This window comes from Musa acuminata, chromosome BXJ3-8 (assembly GCF_036884655.1).
Source record: "Musa acuminata AAA Group cultivar baxijiao chromosome BXJ3-8, Cavendish_Baxijiao_AAA, whole genome shotgun sequence".
NCBI classification, from domain to species: domain Eukaryota; kingdom Viridiplantae; phylum Streptophyta; class Magnoliopsida; order Zingiberales; family Musaceae; genus Musa; species Musa acuminata.
Genome location: NC_088356.1, coordinates 1,483,834 through 1,496,385, shown reverse-complemented (window position 1 = coordinate 1,496,385; position 12,552 = coordinate 1,483,834). Strand labels below are relative to the sequence as shown.

The 12,552-nt window shown below is 45.2% G+C and overlaps 2 protein-coding genes across 7 annotated transcripts; both read right to left on the bottom strand.

Moving 5' to 3' along the window:
• Positions 1-124: 124 nt before the first annotated feature.
• Positions 125-1,640, bottom strand: LOC135645476 (CBL-interacting serine/threonine-protein kinase 14-like). The gene has a single exon (XM_065163873.1). The coding sequence runs from the start codon at positions 1,539-1,541 to the stop codon at positions 249-251; it is 1,293 nt and encodes a 430-aa protein (XP_065019945.1). The 5' UTR covers positions 1,542-1,640; the 3' UTR covers positions 125-248.
• A 2,939-nt stretch (positions 1,641-4,579) lies between these two features.
• Positions 4,580-12,124, bottom strand: LOC103994082 (probable potassium transporter 9). Of its 6 annotated transcripts, none has more exons than XM_009414362.3 (10): positions 11,761-12,124; positions 10,114-10,216; positions 9,698-9,932; positions 9,372-9,617; positions 9,249-9,302; positions 7,836-8,096; positions 7,446-7,498; positions 7,236-7,359; positions 6,409-6,663; positions 4,580-5,928 (listed from the first exon to the last, which is right to left on the bottom strand). In XM_009414362.3, exons 2-10 carry the CDS (start codon positions 10,150-10,152, stop codon positions 4,856-4,858), a joined length of 2,340 nt encoding a protein of 779 aa, XP_009412637.2. In that variant the 5' UTR covers positions 10,153-10,216; positions 11,761-12,124; the 3' UTR covers positions 4,580-4,855. The 6 variants fall into 6 exon arrangements, with proteins under 6 accessions (XP_009412637.2, XP_009412642.2, XP_009412639.2 ...); XM_009414367.3 differs by lacking the exon at positions 11,761-12,124 and adding an exon at positions 11,276-11,616; XM_009414364.3 differs by lacking the exon at positions 11,761-12,124 and adding an exon at positions 10,877-11,259.
• Between the last annotated feature and the right edge of the window lie 428 nt (positions 12,125-12,552).

The following is a 12,552-nucleotide window of genomic DNA, read 5'->3' as shown; positions in this document are numbered from 1 at the left end:
TCCTGTGACCAGTGGATGATCTCTTTGATAATTCATCGTTGGATTTTGGGTCATCATCGAATTAAATGTACTTTTTATTCTGAATTGATTTGATTTGTGTTGTATTGTTTGTAGTGAGAGGGAATTTGTCGAGAAAACACAATATATTGCTTAATATAAATATGTGTATCTATTTATATATTAATTGACCATGAATTATTTATATTAAGAATTACTTATGTGTTTATAGCAAATTATAATTAAGAGCATCAGCCCAATCCGCCGACGCGAAGTGGCCCACTCAGCATGGGCCTCAGCTTCTCGTTCCAGAAGCTTCCGTACGCTCCACTGCCCACCTCCACCTCTACCACCGCCGTGCCGCCGGTCAACCGGTGAACTTGTAACGTCAGGACGAACTCCCCCTTGTGTCCTTCGATCACTGCGGCCGAGCCCTTCTCGCCCTCCCTCCTCACCACCAACCCTGCCTCCCTTCCCACCTCCTCGACCCGGTCCAGGATCCGGTCCACCGGCTCGACCGACGCGAACCGCTCCCGGTCCCAGGCCGCGTCCACGAAGAGGCCGGAGAGGTCGAGCCCGGATGCGAAGGATATGAGGTCGAAGGCGTTGAGCTCCCCGCCGCGGCGGCGGTGGGGCTTGTCATCGAGGCCGGCGTCGCTTCCCTGGGGTCGCATCATGGTCGCCAACTGCTCGGGGTCGGCGCCCCGGACGAACCAGGGGTCGTGGAGGATGCCGTCGACGGAGATGCGGGTGGCGGGGTTGGGGTCGAGGAGGCGGGAGATGAGGCGGCGGAGGTCGGGCGGGGTCCAGCGGGGGCAGCGGTGGATCTTGCGGTAGAGCGACACGAGGTTGCGGTCGTTGAAGGGGAGGTAGCCGGCGTTGAGCACGAAGAGGATGACGCCGCACGACCAGATGTCCGCCTTGGCTCCGTCGTACCCCGTCGTCCCTTTCCTCGATAGGAGGATCTCCGGGGCCACGTACCCCGGCGTCCCGCATTGGGTGTGGAGGAGGTAATCTTCGGAGAAGGAAGAGACGGCGGAGAATCCGAAGTCGGAGACCTTGAGGTCCCCAGCGTCGTCAAGGAGGAGGTTCTCGGGCTTGAGGTCCCGGTGGAAGACGCCGCGGGAGTGGGAGTAGGCGACGGCGGAGAGGAGCTGGTGGAACAGCCGGCGGGAGAGGTCGTCCGGGAGGCGGCCCCGGTCGTGGACGCGGGAGATGAGCTCGCCGCCCTTGGCGAGCTCGAGGACGAGGTACACACTGGAGCGGGAGGCGAGCACCTCGTGGAGGCGGACGATGTGCGGGTGGCGGAGGAGGCGGAGGGCGGAGATCTCGCGGATGAAGGAGTCAGAGGAGGAGGAGGAGGCGGAACCGGAGCTGGAGGGCCGGCTGGGTTTCGGGAAGACCTTGATGGCCACGCTGCGGCCGTAGGCGATGTCGCGCGCGTAGTAGACTTTGGCGGAGGCGCCTCGGCCCAGGACACGGCCCAGCTCGTACTTGCCGAAAATGACCTTCGCCGGCGTTGCCCCACCGCTGGACTCCGCCATGCTTCCCTCGCAGGTATCTTCGTAGTCTATCTTCTCTGCCAAATCGGCACCAAAAGCAGAAAAAGGGAAGGCGTGGGGTGGGTGGCTGTGGAAGCTCAAATCTTGGGATTCATATGTACACAACTGAAATATATAAATAAATATAATAATAATAATAATAATAATAAAGATAATAATAATAAAGATAATAATAAAGATAATAATAATAATAATAATAATAATAAAGAGAACAAATTTTGTAATTTTTTTTATCAATATCATCCGATTTAAGAACTTAATTATGTAGACGAAAAATTATATAGTTTTTATAATCCTTAATTATCCAAATCATCAAACACACAACACAATTCATAAATACGTGCTGTCCTTAAGAGGACACAAACATAGAAAAAATTACAGTGAAGTGCGCTGCAAGGGGTTTTGGAGTGAAGCAATCATCGATTAGGAGGGAACAGCTGTGCTTATCTTCTAAAGCACGAATTCCACCTACGTAATTAGTTGGGCTTCACCCACCCGTCCACGTGGGTGTTAGTATCGATAAGTATTTTTAGTTCCTTAATGGAAGATGATTAACTTTTTTATTTGAATGTTTATGACATCTCGATATCTATTTTCTCTATTGATCTTTGAGCGGGAAGAGTTGGTTTATTCGCTTGAGGAAGGGTAGGAAACATCGGTCTCTCTCGACAGTGGTCGCCGCACTTCTCTTCATCTTCTTCTACTCCGGTGTTAACTCATGCTTTCCACCGATGCGAGCCCGGGAAAGAAGCCACGGCGGCTATGTGCGGCGCGAGCCTAGGGGGCCGGTGTCTCTCCCGTGGCCGCCGACAACCACTAGTGCATCGAATGGCGTGGGATGGCGGACCACAAGGAGGCCTTCGCCTGCGGTGGCGAAACAGAGGGGAAAGAAAGCGATCGGATAGGTTTGCAGTCACCACCCAGCGGAGTGAGGAGCCCAATGGGATCGAAACTGGGTGCCGTTCCCCCGCGAAAACTAGTGGCGTCCGGTGGTCCACCACCTGTTCGATGCTTGTTCCCAGTCGCCGAAGCCCACCCGCCTCTATCACAAACGAGTGCAACAAAAGCAGACCAGACAAGGCGGAGCCCACCACCACAGTCCCCTCTCGGGTAACGTTCCTACACGGTGACGCCCTCCGCGGGTCCTACTCGCGGAAGGTGCCAGAGCATATAGCGTCCAACATTCCATGATCCTTTCTCCTACTCGCGCCAAGTGTGCCGTGACCGTCGAGCCTCGTCGAGCGCGCCGGCGGCTCCGCCCCTCGAAATCTCACGCCTCTTCCGTTTTAGCTCGAACGGATTTAAACTGGCTTTTCTTTAAATCAAAATTCCATATATATATATATATATATATATATATATATATATATATATTATCCTTATTAATAAACATAGATCCTATATAAAAAATAAAACAGAAAACGCCATATATGGGAGAAAAAAAAAGAATAAGGATGTTTTTTTCAGAAAAATCACCCAATAATTTTGTGGAAGAGACTGTTGACAAAGGGAGATACATCATCACATTAATTAACTGTGCAATAATTACCCCAAAAGAAATGTGATGATGATGACATCAAATACCATGCGAGCGTATTGGTGTCTTCTAATTACCACGAATACAACTACGATTGCGGTCATGTGGGTCCCATGCAACGTAGAACACAAGCAACCATTTCCCACCAAGTGCATGTTACTAGCGACGTGGAGACGTGATAGCTCGTTCCCTTTGGAATCAGTGTGCGTGTCTGTTCCTCTAGTCATTTGTGGCTATCCCCAGTGGAATCGTTGTTGGGGTCACCAACGATTCCATAGACAACTGGAAGCAGTGGAACCGCGTAGAGTGGAAAGACGAAATGCCACTATGCCATGACCAAGCAACCGAAAACATATCGTACACCATAACAGTAGTGTGCGTCACACCACCAATAAAAGAAGAGGCACATGAGATGCGTCGAGATTTGTACTAATCCTAATACTAATTCAACTTCCAACCATAATAGAAGCACACTACATTATGATTTTTTTCTTTTTTATCATATTTGATCAGCATCGGTGTCTTTTTACGTCGTGGCCGGGCTAAGTTCAATTCCGGGTTTGTAAGGTCATTCTGTCTGATGCTCGGGTAGCATAGGTGGGCGTCGGTCTTTCAAGGTCGTCTGGTCTAGCACTTGGGCAGCAGAGGTGGGTGTCGATCTTCCAAGATCGTATGGTCTGACACTTGGGCAGCAGAGGTGAACGTCGGTCTTCTCGTATCCGACGCCTCGTCACGTGATCATCGAATCCCTGCACGCAGATTGGGATCAGAAGATTTCTCGATCCAACCCATCCAAAAATTAAGTTAGCCTTCTATCTCTGAGTTTTTCTCTCTCCCCTTTGCGTCAATTAGGGGTGAGTTTTTATACCTGTGTCCGAAATCGATCATACTCGATTGATTAATGATTGCCAACCGCTAGGGCGACAGACCCATACTTCCCATGTGGGCGCTTTCCGAGGGGCCACGTACCTTGCGGTGTCTTCCCAAACTTTCTAAGACGGCATCTTACGGGTCGATGCTAAGCGGCTCGGATTTTCTGGGATAGCATCATACCACTCAACGTACCACGCACGACATCGATCTGAATCCGACTTATTGCGCTTACGCAGTTCGCAACCTCGGCTCCACAGGCCGCCTGATGATGATGTGGTTGCGGGTCACTACCTGAGGGTATGTGTCGCTAGTATATGCCCTATCAATCAGTAAAGAGTGATTCATTCGTATTAACAAGAAATTTCTTCTTTCTTTGAAACAAAAAGAAGAAGAATAGTACAGAACGATTCATGCAATTGATTGGTAAAGACACACTGAATCCGAAATATGTGTGGGTTCCTCCTAATGCATGATGATGAATAAATACCATGGTCTAAATTGCAATAACCAGCTATATATGGGTCCCACCAATGAGTGTAAATTGCAACAGTTGTGCTTCAAAGCCACGTCAACAAGAAGGAAGGAAGGAAGCAAAGCTGACAAGGTCACAGGAACTGAAAACCAACCCTAACTATTGGTGAGTTTGAATCAAGAATTTACATGCACTGCAATTAGTTGTATATATACACATACTTTGTCCATAAGCTGGAAAGCAGTACCTATCACAAACAACAGTACATGCTAACTTGTCTCCTAAGACAAGTTTCTGCAAACATTCCTTCAAAGCTGCATGACAGGTCACAGCACGCACATTCCTTCAAACAGCTGCATGACACAGTTTCTGCAAAGGAGGAGCACGACATGGTTTGTGAGAGCATGCTTACATTCACAAGACATAGACCATGCCGACCTCGAGAAGGGATGCAGGAGGCACATGCAGTGCCACGTCTGATCCTCGGCAGTTTCTCCTTAAGAAGTTGTACGCGACGTCGATCGCCAACTTCTTCATGATCGATGACCCTTGACTCGCTTGCACATGAGAATGTCCCAACACAAACGCGCATCCAGACTCCCGTGCCGCCAGTAGATCATTGAGCTCTTCCCTCGCAGGCTCAGACAGTGCCGGGTGACTGTTCTCCTCCAGAAAGAACCTAACCTTCTTTCCTGCACTGGCAGGTGCCAACTCAATTGCATTTTCTTCAGAAGCCAGCTCGCCGGTCATCGTCCCCCCTGGAGTGCTGCTCACGGTATTATAATTGCGACCGCACGTAAGCAGACTTCTTCCGATGACAGTAAGTCCATCTTCGTAACCATCCATCAGCTCACTAGACCTTTGTCCGCTGAAAGATGCTTCAAGTTGTATGAAGTCAGCTAAACTTGCAATCAGCTCAGATTCAAAAGAGTCAACATCCTGATGGACATCACGGTACCCATACCGAACAATGCATCTGTAAGAACGATGATAGGGCGGTCCAACACGTCCAACAAGGTATCTCTCAGAGGGAGGCACGAATGGAACAGGAACAGATTTGACGCAAACAAAGACCAGGATGCGATGGAACGCTGGGAGGTTGGTGACAAATCGGGAGAAGTTAGCAGGCACACCGGAGATGATATCGGTGAAAACAAGGCCAATGCCAGGAACACGGACGATGCCAAGTTTGTCACCAAGGGCCAGGAGCCAGTCCAAAGAGACCTTGTTATGTAGGTCAAACTCATATTTCTTAATTGTGGCGTAATGCCAGACAAACATGACAATCATGAGAAAGAGAGCAAGTAGGATGGGAAGCCAGGCACCCTCAAGGAATTTGATCAGCGACGCAGAGAAGTAGAGGACCTCAATGGAGCCGAAAAAGAGGAGAAATGCAAGGGCCAAGAATGGAGACTTGTGCCAGCAAAGGATCATAACTAGGGAAGTGAGGCATGTGGTCACCAGCATAACAGTGATCACTGCTAGTCCTGCATCATGTGCAAACAGAAACATCATTCACAATGGCAGAAATCTGGCATAATTGTATAGGATGATGTGCGGAGTCAGTTAAATTTACGAACCATATGGTTGAAAGAGCATAAAAGACATGCAAAATTGCAATTATCAGGTCATCGCTTTCTAAAATATGAAGACAACTCATCTATAATGTCACAAGGTTAAAGAATCTGCTTTAATAGAAGCACATGAAAAGGGATTTCATATACATAGCCCTTCAGGTGATGACTACACAAAGTACATGGTTGGAATGCAAGATGACAAGGAGATAGGGGTCTCAAGCAATATTTGTTCCAGTAGTCGACTCTTAGAAAGTAAATTCGATGTAGGCAGGCATTTAGAAACTAAATACGACGCTTCAGGTCAAGCGCAAAGAAACTCTTGGAAAAAGTGTGACTTTAAGTGAGATATGGCGAACAAAAGGCATGAAAAATTGAACTAGTTGAGCATACCAGAAGCATTTCCCATGTGCTTTATGTCTCTAAATCCAACAGCAACAGCAATGCAGAGGATCATGAGCATCCAATTAATCTCTGGTATGTAGATCTGCCCATGAATTTTGTCAGAGGTGTGAACCACTTTGACTCTTGGAAAGCACCCTAGCGATTGACTCTGATTAATGATAGAAAATGTTCCACTGATAATTGCTTGGCTCCCCACAACCGAAGCAAGTATTGCTATCCCAAGTACAGGCCACCTTAAGCATTCTACAAAATCAATAGTCAAATCGCTAAGCAAAATCTGGGTTTTCCATGCAATTAGAAATGCCGTACATCAAATTGACAACGAAGCCATATAATGACAAGAAACATGAAGGTCAAATTGACAGCATATTTTTCCAAAATCAAAGTAAACCTTAGAAAATCAATCCCAAACCATCATGTTAAATGCTATGCTACGAGCACTAGGTGACATCACAGAAGTCTCAACTGTCTTTATCTGATCTCTTGGCTTATCCTTCCTTTAATATTACTTGTCCTCAACTGACAATGACTTCACAACCATAATACACATCAGTCAAACACTTCTATCACGGTGCAGTACCTCACTTTAGGAGATCAAGTGAATCTAGCATCTGACTAAACACCTACTGGAAGTTACCACAGTATCACTTCTCAGCTAAATATCTACACACAATGAACACAATGCTACTTTGTAGACATAAACAAATGATGTTCAATTAAATAGAAATTTGTTCTCATAATAGATCACAGCTCCACATCTCTTTTGTTAAGCTATACGTGTGACAAGCCCTTAAGCACAGGTTAAAAGTATATACCTGGAACTGAGGCATAAAAGCCAATCTGGTAACTCGTATAGATTCGATGATGCTTTGACAAGTAAGCAGCCTGACCCATGTATGCCAAAATGAGAGAGGGATAAACTACGAAAGTGAAGGCCATCTATGATAGGCATATACAAGAGAGATCAGTGGCAAGTTGAGAGATGAAGAAAACATCAACCAAGTAAATTGCTAGAGAAATGGAACCTGAATTGCAATGTATGAGAAGTGGCCGAGATCTGCAAACATTGCCTCTGATCCTGTTATCGTAGGTTTTGCAGCAAGTCAGTAATCTTAAGTCGATGTTTATAAAATTTTATGGCAGGTTAGGTAATCTGGGTTCTGCTGATCTTGATAGAAATTAATAAGAAACCTCAAGCTTTTAAGATTTTTCATGAGTTTCTATCCAATTATTTTGTTTGCTTATCTATTGATGCTGGGCTACTCCATTTGAATATTTTTCATCTTTACCATTTTCCGTTTCACAAGTTAAACATACTCCTAAATCCTAATGCTTCCCAAATAAAATATGTCAAATAAATCCTAAAGCATTCTAAGCAGGTTATTAATGGAAAAAGCTACTATTTTAAAAGTTACCTGTTATGCATAGTAAAATTCCACCCAAGGACATCCAGCCACCCTTCTTAGTCTTTTTCAAGAACTTAAACATGTAATATGGAGAAAGTGCCTGATAGACATGTGGGTTCCAGTGAACAATATTGTATATCCCAAGTCCACTGATGCACAATAGCCAGGTCAGAACAACTGGTGCGAATAGAATTCCAACTCGATGAGTACCATAGTGTTGCAGAGCAAATAAGCATACTAAAATGAAGCATGTTATTGGAACCACGGCATCTGCACATACAAGGAGCACACATCAGATCAGATACTGATGTAAAATATATACGATGACTAACTCAAACAATATGCACAAGTACTAAATGATTTTAGGTATAATTTTTTCTCTTTAGATTGCTCCAGATGTCAACAAACTTCTAGTTTGTTGCCAAACATTGCCCTCATTCATGCTACTTAGAAACTGATTTATCAAGAGGACAACATAAAAAGAATCATTCATTATTTCACTAACAATAGAACAACATTCTCAGATCAAGTTAGTATCTTCATGCAGAATTAACCATATATGCTTTATATTTTAAGGTTATGCCTGTATTGACATCTTCTATTGCTGCCTCCATACAATATAAGCAAGTAGCAACGGTTGTAGGTTCAAAAAACTTACAATTAAAAATAACATTCTTGGAGCAATTTAGTTTCTTCATATAGAATCTATTTGTAAAATACAAGGTTATGCGTGTCTTGATATCTTCTCTACTGCTAGCTCCACACAGAATAAACAAGTAAAACCAGTCATGGATTTGAAAATATTATAGTGCTGCATTGTTGTGACTACCGATCTACTTGGCATTGTGGACATATTGCTACCATCAGATGACCACCTATCAGAATATTACACTCAGATGACTATAATTACCAAAAAAAACTATGATTACATAACCTGGCCTGCAATTACTATATAAAACCTGATTGGGAAAAGAATGAAGGAGAATTGAAAGGATGTTTACTTCCTAAACTTCTTTATCTCCTTAAGAGAGGGGAACTGTGGCCAAAACAACTAACAAGACAGAATCGGCTTAGAAACAAGTGGCTTTTACTTTGTACTCTAGAGTAATTTCAGCCTTAAATATGTTAGGGTTTATGCAGCACATTCTTGACCAGAGGAGTTCAACATCAGAAACTAGTAATAGCTGACGTGTGCCACAAATGGAGTTTTCAAAAAGTTCAAAAAGATTATCTACATATATAGATATGGTGATTATTCCAAAATATTGTACTGGTAGATTGCGCCATAATGAAAGTTCAAATATTGAAAAGAGAACATGTGTCTTTCCCATCCAGCAAAAAAGTTCATGAAATAAGAATCAACTCTAGCAAACCACTCGACTGAAACCAAAATATCATTCATGATGTGGCTGGTTAGCTTACATTCATGGTGCTCCTTAGACATGGACAACTCAAGCCCTGAAACTGCAGAAAACACTGGAGAGGAAAAGATAACATTAGCATGACTTCCCTGATTACAGTAACACACAGTGTTGACAAAGTCACCTGATATTGCTGGGGTGAGGATTCCATCTCCAATTACCATACAGGTACCAAGCATTACCACTATCAGCAGAGCAACATGCAGGTTCTTGTGCTTCTCGAGCCAAACCTTGATCCTTGACCTGTTGGTAATTTCCGGAGGGCATTCATATTTGTAAGTAGAGAGCTCTTCATCTGCAACCTGTCTGTTGGGCAGAAGGCTTACATTGGCATGCCGACATATCAAAGAGTACAAAGCAAAAGTACCCCCTGCGAAATAAACAACCAGATAGTAAAAACAGCTCCATCTCATCACTTGAGAAAAGAGATTGTAACACCGGCAGGCTTACCCTCGCCATTGTCATCAGCTCTCAGAACTATGAAGACATACTTGAAGAGGGGGACGAGCGTCAGAGTCCAGAACACAAATGAAAGCGCACCAAAAATCTCTTCATTCGTTTCTGAATGTTGAATATCTTCTGCAAATGTACTTTTGAAGACATATAGAGGAGATATACTCAAGTCTCCATAAACGACACCCAAGCTCTGGTATGCTAAAAGCAAGATGGTCTTCCAAGAATCTTTCTGCAAACCAACTAAATCTATCAGCAAAACAATCAGAGCTTGAATGAAGAAAAATGAAAAGAAATAAAAAAGTCCAATCTAAATCGTAATAGGAGAAGGAATCTATTGAAGAACTACCCCACTTGCAAGAAAGGAGGAATAAGAGTAAATATAGATTAATGAAGTGGAAAGGCCACCAAACCTTCAAAGAGACCGGAATTCTTCCAACCTCTGGATCCATTACTCAACTGAAACTTGATTTTTCACATACAATCACTAGCTCAGTTCTACTTCCACCGGCAGATCTGCGTCACAACAACACAGGTCTCCAGAAAATTGTAATAGAAGAAATAATCAAACATGAAAATTACAAGATCACAAAAATTTTGGTTTGGAAATCTCAGCAAGCAAAGATAAGCTTCCATAAACATACTGCTCCTCTTCCTCTCCTACCTCACCCACAGAATAGTCTCTCAATCCACCACATGATTGGCATTTCTGCACAACCCCATTCTTGAACATTAAACAAAGACAAGCGTATCTTCACAACAGGCCATGTTGATCTGTGACTAAAAAACGAACAAGAAACTTCAATGTGGATAGAAATGAAGAAGCCATGTGCCGAACAAATCCATCAACCCCCACAGTCCAGAGTGTGTTCCACCCACATGCCTAATCAAAACTCTGTCAGCCCCCACAGAGTGTAGTATCCAAAAGCTGGTGGCTGGAGGTGAGAAAAGGCAAAAGTATAGCCCAAAAGGAAACAAAAAGCAAGTAAAAGATGGAGCCATGAGAATTCGGGCAGATGGGGGAAAGTAAAAGCAGCGAAACCACGTGAGGAGGGGAGGCATTGCATCAAAACTGGTCTCTCCTCCGGGCACACCTATCACACCCATCCACCACCAACTACTGATAGTACAACGGGGAAAATGCTAAACCTAGAAGAATCTGAGATGCAAATCTACCTCTCTCGATCGAAGAAACCCCCGTCATAAAATTCGCCTTAGGTACCTTTGTATCGTTTCCGCAGATAGGGATCGAGAAATGTGGCCACCGATTCATCGCTCATAAACGAACAAATGAAGGTGATAAGGGAAGCACGAAGCATGTGGGTGGAGAGCAGCGGGTCGGAGAGCTCTGAGGTGGGCCAAACCATGTGGAGCGGTGCCGCTGCGAGGCGGTAGAGACGAAACCGATCGTTACCCGTCGGGTCTAATGCTGCGGCACCGACCAAACCCTAATCCTCGAAAACCTCACCCTTAACCCCCCCTCCTTGTCTTTATCGCTACCCTTCTTCCTACTGCGACCCACCGCCTCGGACGGCAAGTACAGTAACTTAGAAGCCTGAAAGTTCGAGGCTTCACCAACGTTTAGCGGCCAAAGTTTGGATCTTTGTGCTCGATTCGACAAGTTCGGGACCAAACCCCGTTCCGTTCTTCCTCGTTCCTCCCTGCGCCGCTCCGCAGCCCCCGTCGCGCTCGAATCCGCATTGAAAATCCCATCTTTAAGAAGAAAACTCCGCCGATTCAGCAAATGTAGAACCCAATTCGAGCGAGTTCTAGACCAAGGTCAATTCCCTCGGCATTCACGGAGCGAAGAGACCACATCCGAGAGGGTAAACGCGGGGGGCAGATGCCGACACGACCCATCAATTTTACGTTGCTTGGCACCGCGAAATCCGAAATGTCCGAACAAATGTCGGGTGAGAAGCCATTGATTCGCGTTGTTTTTCTACGTGTTAGGTGAAAGACGCGAATCAACAAGATTCACTCGACCGATCAGCTCGCTGATCTATGGACCAGAAGCAGATCGCCATCCGAAATAATACCAATGCATTCATGCAACAAACCTTGATCGAGATGGTGTCATGAATCAGCCTTGGACTTGGCGAAGCAGACCTGCAGGGGTGATCACCGCAGAATCTGCATTTCCTCTTCTTTCTTCTATTCCATGGTGGTGTCGTAAGCATGACCCGGGAACACGGAGGGGAAGGCTCTTCTTCTTCCCTCCCCCAGTTGCTTCCATTGAATCCCCTCAATAATTGCGAAAGGGACGACTCGGATTCGGTTGCGCGGCGCTTAAACAAGACAAAGATATCATCCCCAGGTATCAAAGTCTTCGAAGAACGCAACAGCGGAATCAGAGCAGAAGACGGAGCTCCGGCGTTTGGCTTTTGGCACGCCGATAGATATCGAGTCTTGTAATTGGTGGAATGGCGCCCACGAATACGTCCTCCACCGTGTTGTTGTGAGTGCATCAGCAGCCATTGGATGGTGACAAGTCACGCATCAGAACGCGTCAGAAGATGAAGACGGTCGGCTATACTTAATGCTGCAACACCCTTCCAAATAAATAATAATGATTATTGATATGATGCAATCAACTCTTCTGATTTCTATTGAACCTCCTCTACCTACTCTATTAATTTGAGCATCGAAGGGCTTAAGATGAGATATCTTCCGATATCGACCACTTGTATAAGGCCCAGACGTATCCAAAGAGTACCTCGGAGCGACGCAAAGTACTTCCAAACAAGGTCAAGGCGTCCCTCGAGACAATCTCGAACTTCCTCTAGCAAACGAGCCACACCTCGTGACAACCATAAGTCAGCCACTATGAGCCAACAACGCCTCGGGAGTTT